Source organism: Augochlora pura, chromosome 3 (genome assembly GCF_028453695.1).
Source record: "Augochlora pura isolate Apur16 chromosome 3, APUR_v2.2.1, whole genome shotgun sequence".
NCBI classification, from domain to species: domain Eukaryota; kingdom Metazoa; phylum Arthropoda; class Insecta; order Hymenoptera; family Halictidae; genus Augochlora; species Augochlora pura.
Genome location: NC_135774.1, coordinates 19,741,215 through 19,760,180, shown reverse-complemented (window position 1 = coordinate 19,760,180; position 18,966 = coordinate 19,741,215). Strand labels below are relative to the sequence as shown.

The following is an 18,966-nucleotide window of genomic DNA, read 5'->3' as shown; positions in this document are numbered from 1 at the left end:
ATTTTATACTATGCCTTAACATTGTTGCTCGGTGACTAGAGAGTCTCGAGGGACACTGAGAATGAGGTGCGGACAAGGATCTGTTTTTCTTTGGCCGTCGGTGAAGCGTGAAAGCGATCGAGATCCGCGTTCGACGTTTATGTATACATATTGCAGACTGTTTTCGCAGCTATGCTTTCATTCGTTCGAATAGCAACCAGTGTTCTGATTTTTGTACGATAATGCAGATACCGACTCGTGAAATTCTTATTCGTTATCGCAAACTTGGATCTGTTTTTTGAAAGATGTCTGCGGTAGTTAGTGACTTGTAAAATTATAACACCATTTCGCTTCATTCATCGAAGTTCATTTCAGTCTTATGTTGCAAGTCGGAAGTAGTCAGTGGACTGTGGAGCGTTATGCAAAATAGGAATTGTATAAATTAACATTGAATAGAAGACGAATAGAAATTTCTTTCTTTAATAAACTGAACGAGTAGAAAATGGTTCTTACATATTATTAAGTAAACCTTTTTCTTAGTTTTAAATACTTCCTCACTTTTATTGAAAATTTATAACTGTTATTGTGATTTTAGCAGTAAACAGTTATTATGGCTTTAGGTATCTCCTTTTTAAAAAAAATAGGCCATAGGTAATTGCTTGAGTTATACATCCCTGTTATTCATCAATTTAATTCGGTCTCTTTTTAAATAAATAAAACTCTCGATTTTTAATATAAATATTTTGTGTTTAAAAGGACGAATTATTTACCATCAATTTTATGGGACAAGTAAAAGCAGCTCTACGATTATTTTGTTTTTCATTTAAAATATTTTAAGTATAAAGAACAAATATTATTTACATTAAAGATCACGCCATTTTCTTTACACGTAATCTGACAGAAATAAAATAGTTCCACGTACATTTTGTAGTAAAATGTAAAATGGGAAATACTGAGCGTTAGTTGTATCCAAAAATAGATTATTAGCAACTGAATTGCGAAATCTAGGGTACGGTATTTTTTGAACGGGGGAAACTAATTTTGTCTGGGATAATAGCGGATGCTCGATCTGCGGGCGCAAATTAACTCCAGCGCCACGCTACTGCATCGAAAGATAAACGTTTCGGCGCGTGACGGGGTGAAGCTTGTCATTCGATAACAAATGTCAACTGTGGGAAAGTGCCTCGCTATTCCAGGTATTTATCAAACCGGTGTGCCGGTCGCTGGTTGTTTGTCATTTTTTCGGAGACTTTTTCCTCCACCTCGATACATCTCGAAGATCAATCATAGACGAAACGATAACAATGAACTACGTCAGGAGAATTTTGTTTCGTCAATTGTCCAGGAAATAAAAATCGCGAAATTCGTCAGAATGTTTTACGCATCTTCACTTCGTTACGCTAATGCAATATATGGCATTTAACCTTTTGCACTCGGATAGCGAGACTGAGGCGTTAATAAAATTTACCGTGCAATATCAAACAATATTCATGTTAACATTTGTATTTATTAAATACGAGTAAGTTTTCAGTTTTGCATGGAGAAGAGAATAGAAACAGAAATATTTTTGATCAAGAAATTCATACAATGTAATTATTTTCTGATAAGAACCATAAATACAGAATATAAACGTGTTAGGTTTTCCTTTCACATTGTGGAACATTGAATTGTTATCTTTCTCGACGCCGTTTATATAAGTTGTATTTTTGTACGCGAATCCATCGTAGATACTTCGCCAGTCTTCGAAGGAAATGTTCACTGTGCAACTATTAAAATGCGGCAAGAATGATTGCAAAAACTTTGTGGCTTGTTCGCAGAAACGAAAAGAAGTCAACAAAAATTTCGCAACGTCGTTAATTAAACTGTGCAGATCTGAACTTTGCAGATTTCGTAAGAATGGGAAACATTTTGAAATGTTACGTAAGCGAATCTAGATAGTTTTCTCCTTGCTGAAAGAAAGACGAACGACTCCATCATTATCTTTCTTTCACAATTTTCGAAGAATGCATTACACTATTTTCTTGTTTACGCCCGTAAAACGTGCTGACATGGATTGGCGGGAAAACTGGTACACCGTGTATACAAGCCCGATCTAAACAGGGTTGGGTAACATCCTCGAATAACAATTACTTAACGATCGATAAGCGTAAAACGTGGGTTACGTGCTTTTATTTGTTTAGCTTTTAATATTTTCTCATTCTATTGACGCTAAGTGGCCTACTTCGGGAACAATATTAATGCCGGTCGAACATCTCTTAAGACGATTATTAACGAGAAAGCGATATTCAGTAAAATCACGAAGTAAAACCGCAGCCAGAAAACAGGCTAATGCGATGACTCGACGAGAAAGTCGATACGATATGTCTTCCGTCAGTTTTCCGCGCCGTCGCGTCGGTCCGTTCCCAGGAAAATTTTATCGTAAAAACGGCAACGGGTTTCGTGCCGCGGTAAATTAATACACAGAACCTTGCATCGATTTCCTAAGCGAGACCTTCGCTTTCTGAGAAATTATGTCGTTCTTCCACGGAAAATATACGACGGTCTCTAATTAGAAAGACTAAACTTTGGTATTTCGAATTCAAATTAAGGGAAACAATTTATTTCAAAATTAATGCTGCAACTTAATTCGAACGATTAAAAACAAATTGATAAAGTAGTTCTTGTTTCGAGATATTTACATATGTTTTATACATTCGGAATTAATCTTTTTGGAAATTATATTCGACCTTCTATTTATCTTTATTTTTTGCTGTTTTTTAAAAATTTATTTTTTTACGACTTAGAATAAACCTTTTAAATATCAGAATTGGTCATCTGGTATTAAATGTATTATTTATTTATATTAAATTTTAAGGCTTTATATTATTTTATAAAATGATACAGACTTTATTGCAAATATTATGTTCATTAATATTCAGTAATCATGCGTAAAATGCTGTTAAATTTGTTTACTTTAATAAGAATTTTATTACGAATCAGTCAAATAAGTAATTAGTTACAGTGTAAGGGTTTGTAAATGTGTAACATTGAAGTAAAGGATTAATTTGGAGTGTAAGCTTGCAAATATGATCTAGAAAAGAATTAATTAGAGTATACAAAGGTGAATAGGATGTACAGAATGATTAATTACGAATGTGTAATTTATATATATTTGACTTTCTTTTATTCGTGTGTTTCTCTTTCTTATAAAACTTATTTTTCTGTTACAGGTAAGCAGTTTATTGTGAGTTCTTTCTGTGGAGGGCGGCGTTTACGGGCAGGTAAATTAATTCTGTCTAAAGATATAAATGATTATACAAATGATATAGTCAATTATTAGTAAATGAAATATTTTATTTTGATAATCCACTGCTAAGGCAGGAAATAAATATTTTATTTTGATCATGTAAAACGTGAAATAAAATAGTTCTTATTGACTATCTAAAGCATAAAAATATCTATTTTATTTTAATAACATAAAACATTAAATACAACACTTTCCATAGTTCTTAACCTGAAAATAAATTATAAAAATAATCGATGTAACATAAAGCTAGAAAACGTAAGAAATTATATTTGCCAATTATAGTCTTTTGGAGCACAAATATTCGCATGTAACGAAGTGCATCAGGAAAATTTATTTAAAATTACCAAAATAATTATATTTTACGCTACGAGTAACTAAATAAAATTCCGAACTTTGTCACGAATATTTTTAGTGTTTATTAAATCAATTATTATTGAAAATATCATCTAAAAGATTTTTCGTAACAAATCGAAATATTTTGTCTTCTAAAACGCATGCGCGATCAAAGCTAAAATATTTATTCGCTGTTTGCCGTTTCGAATACTATTTTATTCAGCCGTGCACGCGGTGTATACCGGCCTACTAGCGTAGTATGCCAAGTTCTCCCCGAGGACTCACGAACCGAAACTCAACAAGTCTTTAATCTGAATATCGTCAACGGTACATCTTCCCTCGAAAGAGAATCGGCGGAAGAAAAGGAATTTTTTACGGTGTTCTATATTATGCATACATGTATCGGTTGTATCGTGGATCGGTTCGAAGAGGCTCGTAGCCGCTCGTGACCGACAGGAAAGTCGAGAGAGGCCCACGTTCGACGAGTTGTTCGCGAGAGATCGGGAACAAGACAGGAGGCGAGAGAACTCTCGCCCGAGAAGATCTACTATCGCTGTTGAATTATTGAATAGTGCACTCTGCCTTAGCTCGTTCGCATATTCCAACATCTATACCGACTCAATTCTCTGTTCGGTATTATTGTCTCGGAGTGGGACCGCCGTCGTCTGCGTGCGACGTGTCCCCAGGAACCCGGTGTAAATTATTTCACGATTCTTTCTCCGAAGAAAATTCGCGCGCGCGTGGAATTTGCGTAATGAAATTCCACGGCCCTCCGGCGCGGGTTAATATTTTATCGACGTTACATCTGATCCCGTATACCGCTTCGACTTTCTGAGATTCCATCGATTCTTGATAATACATCATTTCCCGCGCGAGCGAGAAATATGAAGATCCCCGAAGAAGCATAAATAACGCCCGGACAATCAAACAGTTTAGTTTCTACTACAAATGAGATCGGCGCTGACCCCCTTTTCTTCTTCCACGGATAATCAAAAGAATTTACACTGTTGTTGTATGTACGTACGCGATCTCATTGATCGATCTACAATGTGATTGCCTTATAGGTCAACATTTTTTTATCAAGCATCGTGTGCTCTGTATAAGCGGTGTAAAAAGTGTTGGTATACCTTTTGAAACGGGTCTATTTTTTTTTAAATGTATACAAGTTACTTAAATTTACAAAACCAATTCTTTAAAATTCTTTTATACTATAATCCATTTTTAATTTTTTTCTTTACCATCTCAGTCGAGTGCAATTTTTTAAAATTATTTTTTAGCCATTGTCTGTTAAACTAATCCTTGCAACATCCATGCAAAATTTAGATCGCGTGACTAAATTATAAAAAAGTTAGTCCGTTTCAAAGGATGTGCCAATACCCACTTTTTGCATCGACTGTATGTTGTAAGAAGTGATAAACACGTCAGCAAGCATAGTGAAATTCTATAACGTGTACTAGTGTAAGAACACGTTAACTGATGATGGAACGTGTGTGCTTTCGAGCATGAAGGTTCACCACCCCTATGCTGAAGGTACTACTACTCTCTCCTAATGATTCATTTATTACATTTGGTTAGCTATGGTAGAGTGTTCTCACTTTGTAGACATATTGCTCGGCACATGCGACGCAATTATGCCGGCTGAGTGATATGATTTTCTGATTATTCTATCGCCCGTCGACACGCTTATATCGTCTACAGCTAATAATACTGCACCATTGCGTAAGAGGCGAAAAGACTTACCTATCTCCTCCCGAGACACGAAACATGCAATAATGTTAGGGGTACGTTAGAGCATCTGTTAGCGGTTAGAGGATCGTTATGGTCTAGAAGACGAGAACTATGCTTCAGAGGAGGAATTATGGAAGGAGAAGGAAATAGTAAAATGTAAAATAGTAGAATAAATTTGTCTGCAAGGAAGAAAAATGAGCATGGTTTAAGCATAAATAATAACAATAAAAATAAGACGAAACTGCACAAAGATCTATAGTTTAGCTATAAGAAACTATTTTCCTGATAGGCCATTTTTATTTATATATTGTTTCGTACAGTCGAACTAGACATATCTGGTGTTAGAAATTGTAAGGTACGGTTGACGTAAAGCCCCAAGACTCGGCGGTGTCATTTCTTAATACCCGCCACCTACACTATTCAGTTAGAGAGGGAGGAGGAACCGAACAGAAAGGTAATTCAAGTTACACGCTCCGGTGTAATGGGTGGTTTGACCGGGTTGCCGGGTTTCTGGTAGCTAGCAACGGGAGTATGTTGGCTGTTAGAGGTTGCCGCGGCTAGAAAATGGCTGATGGTGAGACAGAGACAGAGGAAGAGAGATAGATAGAGAAATAGAGAGAAATAGAGAGAGGGAGAGAGAGAGCAGCTGAATAAGATTGAGATGGAGGATCGCGGGAAGAAAAGGAGGCGGAGAAGAAAGGGGATGAATGTATGGGCTTCGGTTTGGATGCCGCTGGGATTCCTCCGGGCCCGTAGAAACTTGCTGCTTGCTCATAAAATGCAAACGGGCAGCAAGTTTAAGTTTAGACAGCCCTCCAGCCCTCTCCACGCCGCGTTGGCCTCCTACCAGACCCCTGTCAGTCCTCTCAACCACCCTGCGGAGCGTGTCGGTGAGCGGTCCTAGTCACACGGTGTAACCAACCACGGTCGACAATAATGAAATCCATAAATCCGTAAGAGAGCCTCGAAGAACCAGAATTCTGCTGCTGCGCTTGGTCGGGGTCTACGTGTTCATTCCTGCTGCTACGAGAACGTTCGGATGTCCTAGGGCCAGTTGGGCACATTCGTTCGAAAATTATTTCTTCAACAGTGATCCGTTCAATTCGAGCCGTTCGCGTTGCTTTTGTTTCACTGATTTCTTGCGAATTTATCTCTTATTAGATTTTTACCAGAAAATACCATTTATCGTTTAATCTACGGTTTCTGACCACCCTGGTTTGTTGTTATCTAGAGTATTTAAATCGTTTATTTAATTACTTAATTTTCGACAATTAAATCAAAGAAATTGCTGTTAAATGAGAGACAACTGAAAGGCTGACAAGTCTGCATCTTCAAAAATGTTTTGAAAAATTGTTGAATCAAACTTAGAATTGTTGTAAGCATCGTCGATAATATAGTAAGGTTCATGTAATCACTACCTGTAGCCTAATCTACAGAACTTAATGCAATATAAGAATTGTCCTCCTCAATTCCTCAATCCTTCGCAATTTAATAGCAACTTTGAGACACGAATAACAGCATACTTTAGTTCAAAAGTATTTTACATTGCTAAATGTGACTATATTTAATAAATTGATAAATATTTAAGTGTGGCATGAGTAAGTGTTCAATGTTACATGCAACGAAAGTTTTACTTACGTTATCATTTTATTATTAAAAAAATGTTCTAGGCCTGGTGAAATTCATGAGTTGAAAGTTAAAATATCTTCGAATGAAAACAGTTCTTGTTTATTGGGAATAATACGAGTCTTTCAGATACACATAGACAGTGCAACACATTGATATCGTATACTTTTTATTTCTTTTTTAAACACAACACTTAAATATCCCAATTTCTATTGATATATAATACATAATATATATATAAAGTTAATACTGCTAAAAAAAAAGCCAAAGGCACAGCAATTGGTCTCTTCCCAGTAACTCCATTATCCTACGTTACAAGAAAAATCGTACGTCGAATGTAATCGAGAAAAGGGTTCAGGATCAAAAAAAGTTCGCGTCCGTCCACAATAAAGGATCGGTGTATTTTTCCATGGTCGCATCCCGTGTTTAACTTCTCACCGTTCCGCGTTCCGCGTTTCCCCGTTCAATAGAATCGAGAAAAACATGCTAGCCGTTTCAACTCGGCGGAACGCTCGATTCTATCGGTCGACCGTCGGCTTTGCCTTCAGCCGAAATCTTATTGCGGTGGAAGCGTCTTTACGACTTTCCGCATGCCTCCAGACAGGATTACATATGTATGGCTGGTGTATTGGGTAGGGCTCGTATCTATGTATACAGGCCGCATAGGACAGGTATACCTCACGAGAGCGGCACGTAGGTGGACTGAAATATCGATTGTCGCGTGGTTTCGCGGCTGGGCTCTCTGGCGGCGTTCGAACGTGCCTCTGATTGATTCGACACCGTCCGGCAAGGCATCGGTAGAAGAGAGAATTGTGTCGTGGAGAGTATTGTTATGCTAACTGAATCTCGATGACTTCCCATCGATCGAGCTTACCGATACGGAACACTCGGGAATCACGAATTTTTCCATTCCGGTCCCTCCACGGTTTTCGTATCGCTGACTCTTTGCCCTTTTCCGCTATCCCCCCCTCCCTCCCCGTCCGGGCACAAAGGAATCGTTTCGATATAGAAACCGTTGCGTCCAGAGTTTCTCGTTATTAGTTCCTTTTGTATTATATTTCGATAATATTGCATTCCCTGCGCGAACCTTTCGCGAAATCCCTGAATGCTGATGGGGCCGTCCAAGAATATCTTCCGGATTTTACCGACTCGTTCGACCCGAAACCGGGCAACGAAAAGAAAAAGTGCGCTTCGATTGCGCACGAATCCACTTGTGCTTCGAAATGGTTTGAAACGTTTATTTACCATCATTTATATACTATGAGACACCAATAAGTAGATATGTACTTCTTTCATTCGTAATATAAAATATAAAGAACGGGCAGGGGCGATGTTCGAAAGCTTTATTACTGTTTACACGAATGTAAACTTTGTAACAAAAGATTGTTTATTCTATGAATGTTACGTCTCAACAATGTTTAAGGATACTTAGGAGTCATTCGATGGTAATAAGATCAACGACCGGATATAACTAATTCAATGAAAAAATAAATGTAATGGACCAGATTTGTAGAAAAATAATTATTTAAAATGTGAAATTGACAAACAAGGATTTCCTTCAATAGCAAATAGTTTTTTAGGAAATTAAGACTGTCAACCGGCACGTTCATATGGTCGTGAAGTACATACCTGACGTGACCTACAGAGGTGTTACAACCAATGTCACGCACTCGTTGCGCGAGCAACTGTCGCATTGCATCTTAACTACTATGGCACGTCTTAATTACTATTGAACTAGGAGCTAGGACGCCTGACGCACACACGTTTACAAAGAACATACAGTTGCAAATTAGATCTTAGGACTTTGATTTCAATATTCACTCTATACTGTACGTATAGTGTAATATACGTATAGTATAGTACAGTATAGTATAGTATAGTACAGTATAGTACAGTATAGTACAGTATAGTACAGTACAGTACAGTATAGTATAGTACAGTATAGTATAGTACAGTGTAGCATGGTATATGTATAATATAGTAAACGTATAGTGCAATATAAGTTTCCCAAAATTATGGTATTTCCGGGAAATGAGGGGTTCCTGAGGTCATTTGGCGTAACTTTTCTCTTTGCAAAAATGCAATCCGTGGCATTGTTTACGAGTTATGAATGAAAAATACTGACTAATGAGAGGAAAGCTTGCCTGGCGCTACACGGCTGGTCAGCGTTGTTCGTTAATAACTCGTAAACAAAGAGCTCGGTAACCTCTCTATCCCAGAAAATAACATAATTTTGGGTCACCCTGTAATACGGAAAAATTGGGTGACCCATTGTTAGCTGGCCGAAGGTTAAAAGGCGACACGGTGGATGCAAAGAAACTACGAACCCCGGATCAGAACTGTTTACTTAACTTTCCAGTGTTGATACTGCCAATACTTTGTGTACTGTCTACCATGTTTGCCGCGTCTGTTTACAGTCTATCGTCCCGAAATTCGCCGGTGCCGTTTATTATTATACTATTTTGTGCCCGGGAGACGCGGGTGTCGCCTCTCCAGAGACGCGTGGGATGGATTGTTTGGTTTTCCGCTAAAAAGGAAACTCCATTTTCCGCGCCTTCGCAGAAGGCAGAAGGGTGAAGGCGCGATTTTCGGTGGTGGTATAATACATGCTGGACCGTAACGCTGTCCCTCGCACGTTTCCCGAGCAGCTGTTTATCAGCTGGCCGAACAGTACTCTAAATATTCACGGCTTCCTGCGTTTTATTGCGGGCTAAGTGTGTCCCGCTCATACTGCGCGCGTAATAAAGTAACTCTGCCATATTAAGCCGCAGAGAAATCAAGAGTCTTCAGACCTACCTTTGATCTCTGCGAGTACTAAACCGGACGTCAGAAATCTATAACTTAATCATTACATTTGCTTTTATAAAAATTAGAATTAAAATCTCGAGTATGTATTGTATTGTAGTTATTATATATCTTATTATTTACTAAAAGACTGTTCTAAAAGAAATTACTCGAATGATCAAGCTGTAAATCATGGAGAGTTACGGGCACAAGGCGAATATTATTTCAATAAAACACCAATAATTTAATATATCGATAACAATGTTAACTCTAAAAGTTAACGATTGAGTGATCATAATACCAGTATAGTTTCCAAAATTTATTACGATGTATTGGATGGATATATTTAGATATTACGATATATTTCATATATCTAGTTTCAGTTTCGTTAATTAAATAACTTCGATATTGTAGGAACTATTGGGATCGATATTCGACGTTTAGCGTATTGACATACATCGAGTTAGCGGGTGAATTGACATACATCGAGTTAGCAGCAGGCGCCACGTTCTTTCTGTCTCTCGATCTGGCCAATTTTTCGCCCCGATGCTTAGAATTGCATTGGCGAGCATTGTCCTGTATTTGTACGCAATCGGAAACTCGATGCGCAAAAGTGTTTCCAGTCGGCTAAACCGATACAGTTACAGCGACTAAGTTGGACGACGAAGGATGATGGGGCGGTTGAAGATTCGTCCGAGGCAGCGCGAAACTTGGTTGAAATTTCGAAAGTTAGGAGAATCCGGTTCTCCCGGCTACTTGGACGAGTGTTTGCGAGGATCAGCCTGTGTAAAGGTAATCTGGAGGGGTTGCGCAAGTAGCGCGATGGAGGGAGACGGAGAGAGATCATCCATGTAGATGTCCGCATAAGTGTTGGTTGGTCGGCCGAACACGGAGGGTGTAATTGTTGCCAGGAACTGGAACGTTAATCCCGAAAGAGGCAAGATCGGCGAGTTTACCACTTTCTTTACTGTTCACCGCAGTTTCGTGACACGGATGCAGAAGCGCTTCTAAAACGTTGCCTTTCGCGCAGAGAATGTCAACAGACGGTCTGCGAGCAGAGCTAGGGACACCTACTAATTTCTGGGGGAGGGGAAACTTGGCTCGCGGAAGTTGGCACCGTGTTTGGGATAAATTATGTGAAAACCGAAATTGAAGGACGCGGCGGGCTTAACTTTCTTCGGAAACTCTGTCCCCTGGAAATCACCGGGACTGTCCCGCTGCGAAACATCGCGAAACAGAGTTCCGGGCGCGCGGGAAAGAGATTGTTTCGCTCCATGATGGAACTAGAGACATCTGGGTGGAATATTTTTTTATAACGTTAGATGCTAATGTCGACGCTTCGCGCCGCCCCTTACGAGAGTCGGAGACTCGTTCCGAGTATATAGGATTTTCGGGCTAGGAGTATAAAGAAACCAACCTATGGTGCCTGGACACCGCATGCAACCCGCTTATCGAAAAAGCAACCTTCGCATAATAAACTATGACACCCTATTTGAACGGTTACGGGGTATCGTACCAAACACGCTTGCAACCTTCTACACGCCATCGCGGAGAACAGGCCAACCAGTACACAACCACACGATAAAATCAGTTTACAGTGCAGTTTGTAGTGATACGTAGCAAACAGCAAGAGAATTTCGTAGGGTTGCGAAAGAGAAATATGAAAATTCGATAGGACTTGGACAAAAGATCATGAAAAGTCGTGCGGAAATATGTATAAGATAGTGGAGCTGCTACTGAGAGATAACTAATTTCTTTAACTTGATTTCAGGGATAATTGACGTTATATTTATGCCTGAAAACAAACCAAAGACCGCAATTAGTAACACCATAGTAAATTGCTCCGGTACTCCATGTTTGACTGAACTAATTTGGTTAATTAACTGATTGAATACTTGTAAATCAAACATTTTAAGATTTTACAACAGGGAAATTTATCTGTTTATGATAATCGCAATAGTTGGCACTAAATTCCGCGGACGGAACGTGTGTTTTTAATTTGTTTTCAATTTTGCCATTCTGCAAGGTTGTTAAAGTTGCGTATATAATAAAAAGTATATTATAAAAGTGTGGAATATCAAATTAGTTTCTGGCATTACAATTTCTTTCAGAGCTGCGCTAATTAGCACTTCTTCAGCTTCACTCATCCCCTGATAGAACGAAACAATATTTGTTTCTCGCACTACGTCTTCATTTGCTTTCATTTCTAGACTTTGATAACAGAAGAATCAAATTTTCTTTCAATTTAGAACAGGGGTGACGAACTGGGGGCTCGCGAGCCAACGGTGGCTCCTACCCCTACTCGCTTTTTTCGCTGAGCCGCCCAAGTATGGCTCCCTCCGCACTTCCTTCATTCCGTCAACCTAGCATTTCAGTTCTCAAATGAAGCTTTAGTTTCTGCTGTTTTGCAACTGATGCAGAAAATTCTTGTTTCGCCTAAAGAACCGCTGTCCAATGTATATTAACACTTACTAACTCTCTTATGTATGTCATATCTTATTACATATTGATCACCGTATCTACCTGCAATGAAGAAATAATGATTATTTAAAGTAAAGAAATCGCGGTCATGATATCCTTGCATTACCTAAAATATACTATCTATTTATACGTCGCGAAGATCGTAAAAATGAAACTTCGCGAAGTATCGTGTTCGAAGTATAGTGGTGGGGTTCACATGGCTCTTGGGGGAGAAGTAAGACACCCCTAATTTAGAAGAAATGATTAATATTAATAGTTACTATATTATACATGAAATGTTCGTCACGAGTCTGACTCGTTGCTATAGTGCAAGAAGATACAGAATATTGAGAGTTTAATAATCTACAGGGTGTCCTAATAATCGTTTGAAATCGGGAAATAATGAGTTCCTAGGCTATTTGTAATAACTTTTTCCTTGACACAAATTACGATTTTTTAAACGACAAATACTGACCAATAAGAGGCGAGTTCGGCTGGCGCAGTGAGTAACATTTTAAATGGTGAAAAATTTGCTATATAGGAACTTCATACTTAATTTTCTTGACAATTTTTGTTGGCAATGACACAGTAGTTACCGTCTTAAATGCTAGCGACGGTATGCGATATATGTTGGAAGTATAATTAGGATATGTTGTGTCTAAGAGATGTCCTCGTTATCTTGTATATAATTATGTGTCGTTACGCTATGTCCCGCTCTTCTCTTTGCACTTGCTTTCTGCGTGTTAATGGCCGTCGTACGAGCAATTAATATCTTTGTGTAACAAGGAGTTTGATGCAAACTACAACACTTAGATGAGCTGCCACAACCTTATTAACAACGATTCTGAATACTTTTGACGTCTTGAAATCTACAAGCGTCATCAATACATTGGTGAAGGGTAAAAGTGTCGTGTACTTCGAAAACATCTTGAAGCACATAAATATCTTCAGTGTAGCGAGTGCTTCGAACGCGTCGAAAGTCCGTAGACTTTCGTAGCCGTAGAATCGCGAGAGGTTCGACTGGAAATTCCATCGAAGCGAAGAGACACATTGTACTGCGAACGGTATTTTCCAGATTACTTTTTTTCCTAGGCTCGTAACAACCTCGCCTCTTTCCAGCTCGAACTTCTCCCGAGCCTTTGGTAAACAGAATTCGGCGCCCGGTAACATCACCCACAGGTACTTCGCGCGTATTTTCTGTCCCACCTTTAGACGGCTGCTGTGAAATTGCACTTACTCAAGCTTCGAAGGTTGTTCTCTTTTGCATTCCGCGTGTATTGATCAGCTTCGGAAGTATAATGCTATTCACGCGACGTCCTCGTAGCCCCTCGTGTTTCCGTTTATCGATAGAGATCGATAGCATTGTCCAATGATTGAATGAAAAGTGTATATCTGTATAAAAGAGATAACAATGTTGCTGAAAGTTAATTAGCTCGTCAGAACGATGCTGATTTCTGCGTTTCTCGTCCGGTAAGATTTCTTCCTCTTCTAACGTTCTTGCATTGATGTAGGATAAAAATTTGTATTGTGTTAATGAAAATATTAATTTCATTCATTTGTAATTTTTTAATTCTTTTTTTTCATCTAGTATTTTACGTCGCATCAACTACACTTGCAGTTATTAGCGACAACTTTTAGTTGGGGAAATTAGAGTTTACTGTAGAGGCTTGAATCTTTCAGGAATGAAATAACTTGTCTTATTTGCTTGCTGTTATTAAGGTTATCCTGGAGGTTTAGTTTCATTTTGTATTTAGCGCGGTGTTCTGTGTAATTCTTTATTTCTATCTTATTTCGTTGTTTTTAAAGTTTTAATTTATTTGTACTTTTATTACCTTTTTATGTCGTGTATACTAAATAAAACATGAATGCAGTATGAATATAGTATTATATACTTCACTATGATGAGTACTTTTAATTGAATAAGACGTATACTTGGTAAAATATCAAATTATAATTTTACTAGCATTACAACTGTTACATTATAAAAGTGGTATTATTTACATTGTAAAAGTGACAATACTAGTAAAATTAAAATTTGATATTTTACCAAATATACGTCTTATTCAATTAAAAGTATATATTATAGTGAAGTAGATAAGCAGATACAATATAAAAATTACAATATTTGTAGCAAACGTTTAGAATACTAGTTTCTTGAAGAATCAGTCAGAGCGTCGATAGAACATTGAAAATATTCCCTTCGTCTAATTGAATCATGAATAGCTTTTAATTTAACTTCATTATTGTCCTGAATGCCCATAAAAATCAGAGAGGTTAAATATTTTGGTTGCATTTGGAGTTCCAATATTCTCGTGGCTTGATATCCTGGTACATTTTGGATGTTGTAAAAAGTGTGAATACTTCGGATGCATTTAAAGCTTTGAGAATCTATACGTACGTATACATATATGGTATCACATTGTACAGCTACAACTGTGCAGCAATCGTGGCCAGAGATTTCTCTGTGAGACGCGAAGAAACTAGATAAATGGTTTTCTTACCACTGGTATTCCCTTTCTTTTTCCGACGTTATTTGCTCTGTCGTGATGTTTCCTTCCGGATGATGATCCATCATCAGGAACAGTCATTTAAAAACTCAGCAAGCAAGTTCGTCGCGAGTTGATATTCGTTCGTATTCAAAACATTAGACATAACCCAACGAAATTCAACCAAACACGGACAAAATACAGAATATGTCTCGATGATTAGATTCGTCGATGACATTGCAGTATCGGTGAATGCTTGTTGTTGATGAACTAGTGTCGACGAAAACATAGCCAATGAAGTGACTGTCGATGATTTTGAGGTGACCCGTAGACGTCACATGAATTTCAAAATCGTCGTGGTTATTTATGAGATCAGTGCCATAATCTGGAAACTAATTTAGTAATAGTTAATTTAGGAGAACTCGAATTCAGGAGACAGTTTCAGAATGCCAAGAATAGAACAGCTGTCAAATCTGTTTTTGGATGCGATTAAATATTTAACTTGTCATTCGAATTAATTAAGAATAATATGACATGTTGGACAAACGTGTGGACAAATACAGTGGTGTGCATAATTAAATAATCAAAGTAACTTTTACATTGTTACTGATGTCTAGATGAAAACGTAGTAAAATATAATAGTTGTATATTCCTAGCTCAGATTAGAAAGTTAATTACATCATTTGTTTTGGCTTTACAATCGTTTGCAATTTCTATAAAAAATAAATTACAAGTTGCCTAGCAAATCATCATTTCAGAAAAATTCGAATCTTTTGGTAGAATTTTAAAAATGTTATTTCCTTCCAAAAAGCGTCCACGTGTATTTATGCACAACTGTAGATCGGATAATGCAACGTAAACTGTTCGCGCGCCGACCGAATTATGAAAGCCGAATGAATAACATTTCCATAATTGATCGAGAAGGGTTTCCGCAACATTTCCGCGTACCGCCAACTCGAAAATCACGAGGTTCAATTCGCGTCGCTTTCCTCGCAAGAACGCGACACGTCGAAAGTTTCTCGTAAACGAACATTTCAAAATACTGTTGCATACGTCGAGGACCTAACAAAAAAAAAGAAAGGAAAAACCCTTAGAACCCATGAATATCTTGATAGGCTGGCGAGATATAAAAATCTGTAACAAACCCGTAGGATCCTAGGCATTCGGAAATTTTGTTCTCGGATGACTCAGAGGAGACGACCGGTTAAGCGTACAAAGGGGTGCACAGGCGAGGCTGTTTCGCGCTGAGTAGAAAAGTAACCGGGAGAAAACCACTCGAAGTACAATGTTTCCCCTTGTTGGGGCGGAATTTGCCTTCAAAAATATCGTTTAGATCGGCCGGGGGGATGGCGGCGGGAACGGGGAACCGAGAGCGACGAAGCAACGGATCTGCAAGAGATAACCTACTTGTACCAGCTAAATACGAATAGGAAGGAAGAGGACGGAGACGGTTGAGTCAGAGTCGGACCAAGTGAAAGTGAGCGAGAGGATGCGGTGGCGGCGAAGGCGATGGCGGAGGGGAAGCGGCAACCCTCGGGTCAGGTAACCCTCAATTGCCCATTTCCAGTTTACTGCTAATTCATTCAAATTGTATTTGTTCCCAAATATACATTCTATTCTCGGGGCTCCCCTCCTCCTTTCATTCGTTCCTACGGAGGAGTAGCTACTATATGTGTGGACGTGCAATGGAACGAAACCGTGCACACGTATATATACAACGGGGCGAGAAGGGAGAGAATACACAAAATCGCGTATATTCGCTTCGAATGCGAATAACTCGAACCGCGACGACGAACGTATCCCTGTTCCGCGAGGAAATTGCTCCGACGAATCTCTTTTCGTCCTCAGCCGATCCTCCGCTGGGAAAACAAGACGCCGCGGACGAAGAATATACATGGATTAAGCGACAAGGGCTATCACTGAATTCGTTTACGTTATCGGAATTTACATTGAAATCTCGATCCGCGAATTCACAATCGAATCAGGGCTACGAAATTTAATCCAGGTGGCGCGAAACTGTGCTGACTCGAGGTTACAGATGGATGCTGTTAGGTCTCTTACAAGAAGAATATAGTATAGTCGTTCTTGTTGCAATCAATTACACTTAATGTTATTTTCTATAACTAGGCTAACTATATATCTATACTAATTGTAATTATACCATTACCAATATCAGTTACATATGAATATTGCGTAGTTAAATATATTTATAAAGCAATTTCATATACAATTACCTTTTAGAAAACAGTCCTCAAGATATTTATAACATAATCGAACTCCTTGAACAAAACTCTCCTCATCGTGTTTTGTAAATATCATTACCGAAACGACGAAAGATGCAAGTCTCATATTAGGCGATTTCATGCTAACCGATTCCCTGCGTATTTACGTCGAAAAATCCGTATAGGTATCGACGTCGACCGGCACTGATTACGACAATAAAAGACATTATTCCAGGCGACATTTATCCGTGGAAAACATTTTACGGGATGTAGTCGGTTGACGGTCGGATACGCTGTCATGCGCCGTCGTTTGCTTTTTCCTCGTGCCGGCCATATTCGAAGGGAGAACAATTGTTGTAATTTACTGGGCACTGTGGAAATTCGTGGGGAATCGCGGGTACAACGGAGGCTCGCGGGCCACGGCGAGAACGCGATTACATTTTTTCCAGCGATTCCTCGTGGTTTCAGCCGGCGCCGGAACTTACTCCGTTATTAATTCCGACGATTCGGTTACGTCACGTATCGATTTCGTACACGGAAAGTCTCTCGGGCCGGCCGGCACGATGATCACCGGCTGGAAGTGGATAATGCGAAGATTGAGCTCAACTTGACTTACGTCCGCCAGAACTATTTGAAAACTACTTCGAACTGTCGGATTAACTGAAAGTATGTGGCGGTGGGATTTTACTAGAGAAACCGGTTGCATTATTCATGGATTAAGTATTACGAATCTTTCCCCGGGAATAATGCAAAGACGTCTGGACCGCGCGAGCCTCTTTCCGCGCGCAGCTTCCAGATTAACGGAAAACTTATTGGGTCCTGCGGAAAATGAACATTTTTGGTTGCGACTGTCCGCACGGTCCTGCCTGCCACTTTGTCACTATTTTCTCTACGGAAATCCCGTCGAACGAATAATTCCAGTTTATTTGATAAAGATGCGCGATTTTTCAATCTATGCAAATGATATCGCTGAATGCGCTGTGATTATTGGAACGTTGCCGCACGGCTATGCAAAAACTAGTGCACAGTATTTCTGGTAGGATCGAATAACGAGCGATTCTGTGCGGAGGAGAAACGATAATGTAGAGGAACAATTTTTCGTTCGTGCTCGAGAAAGACGGCTTTGAAGTAATTCGCGCTTATGATTCATAAATGCATGTTAGTACAACGCGTATTTTTATAAAATTTCATATTTCATTCTTGTGGTTACTATATTATATTTATCTTGAAAAGAATGAATATTCTTCATGTTTGGAATACTTATCATTCAAAGTCACTCATCATTTATTATTATACTCCAATTCTACGTGATCTAAATTTATTTTGAATCGTTTCTCATAGAATTATAAATAGTATTTAATTTTCCTAATTAAAAGCAATTAGTTTCTCTTCCTGGTATAACAATCGATTGACACGAATTTTTACAACAAATTTCCTCATTTTAAACTTACTATTTTCATCCATAATCCAACAAACATCTACACTAATATAACACAATTTCCTTTGAATAATTTTTTAAAGAATAATTATGAATCTTAACGCAGCGATTAAAACGCTTTTCGAATATATTTCCAGTAAAACTGAGTATTAAAAAAAGATCAATAAAATTTGTCTTGCATTTAGAACCTCTGCGAAGAAGAAAATCAATTTTAGCTTTTCCCTAATGTTTGTAATCCATTCGACCGGGAATTCCCATAAAGATCCGCAATCCATTAATTGCTGCGGTAGCATAAACGTTCCTCTGTTCGCCAATCTTTTTTCCGCTTAATATATTACCGGTGTTTGTTTAACGCAGGCATGGCATTGATCCCTTCCATACGTTAGTAAACGGTTAACGATTCTCTATCTGACGATAATTACGCGACCCCATGAAACGCCATAAATTTCCCGTGAAATTTGCCATTTGCGCCTGACCTTATCTCATCGAGCTCTCATATGTTCGCCGGGCCTCTCCCTCCCACGCTGCCAGGGAGAGAGAGCCCTCTTCTCGCTCTCCGCCTCTCCCATCCCGCGGTCCTCGCATATCGCGGTTTCCATTTACGCGTACAGACACACGCGCGGC

At 38.8% G+C, this 18,966-nt stretch overlaps 1 protein-coding gene across 2 annotated transcripts in view; it reads left to right on the top strand.

The window, feature by feature from the left end:
• Nucleotides 1-18,966, top strand: part of LOC144467780 (protein muscleblind-like) — a 337,354-nt gene that overhangs the window by 265,119 nt on the left and 53,269 nt on the right. The window contains exon 5 of one of the 2 annotated variants that reach the window (XM_078176724.1): nucleotides 3,189-3,277. The exons of the other annotated variant lie outside the window; for it this stretch is intronic. Coding sequence (XP_078032850.1) covers nucleotides 3,189-3,206 — 18 coding nt within the window. The 3' untranslated portion in view covers nucleotides 3,207-3,277. Of the gene's footprint in view, nucleotides 1-3,188; nucleotides 3,278-18,966 lie in introns of those variants that run through there. 2 annotated transcript variants of the gene reach the window in all.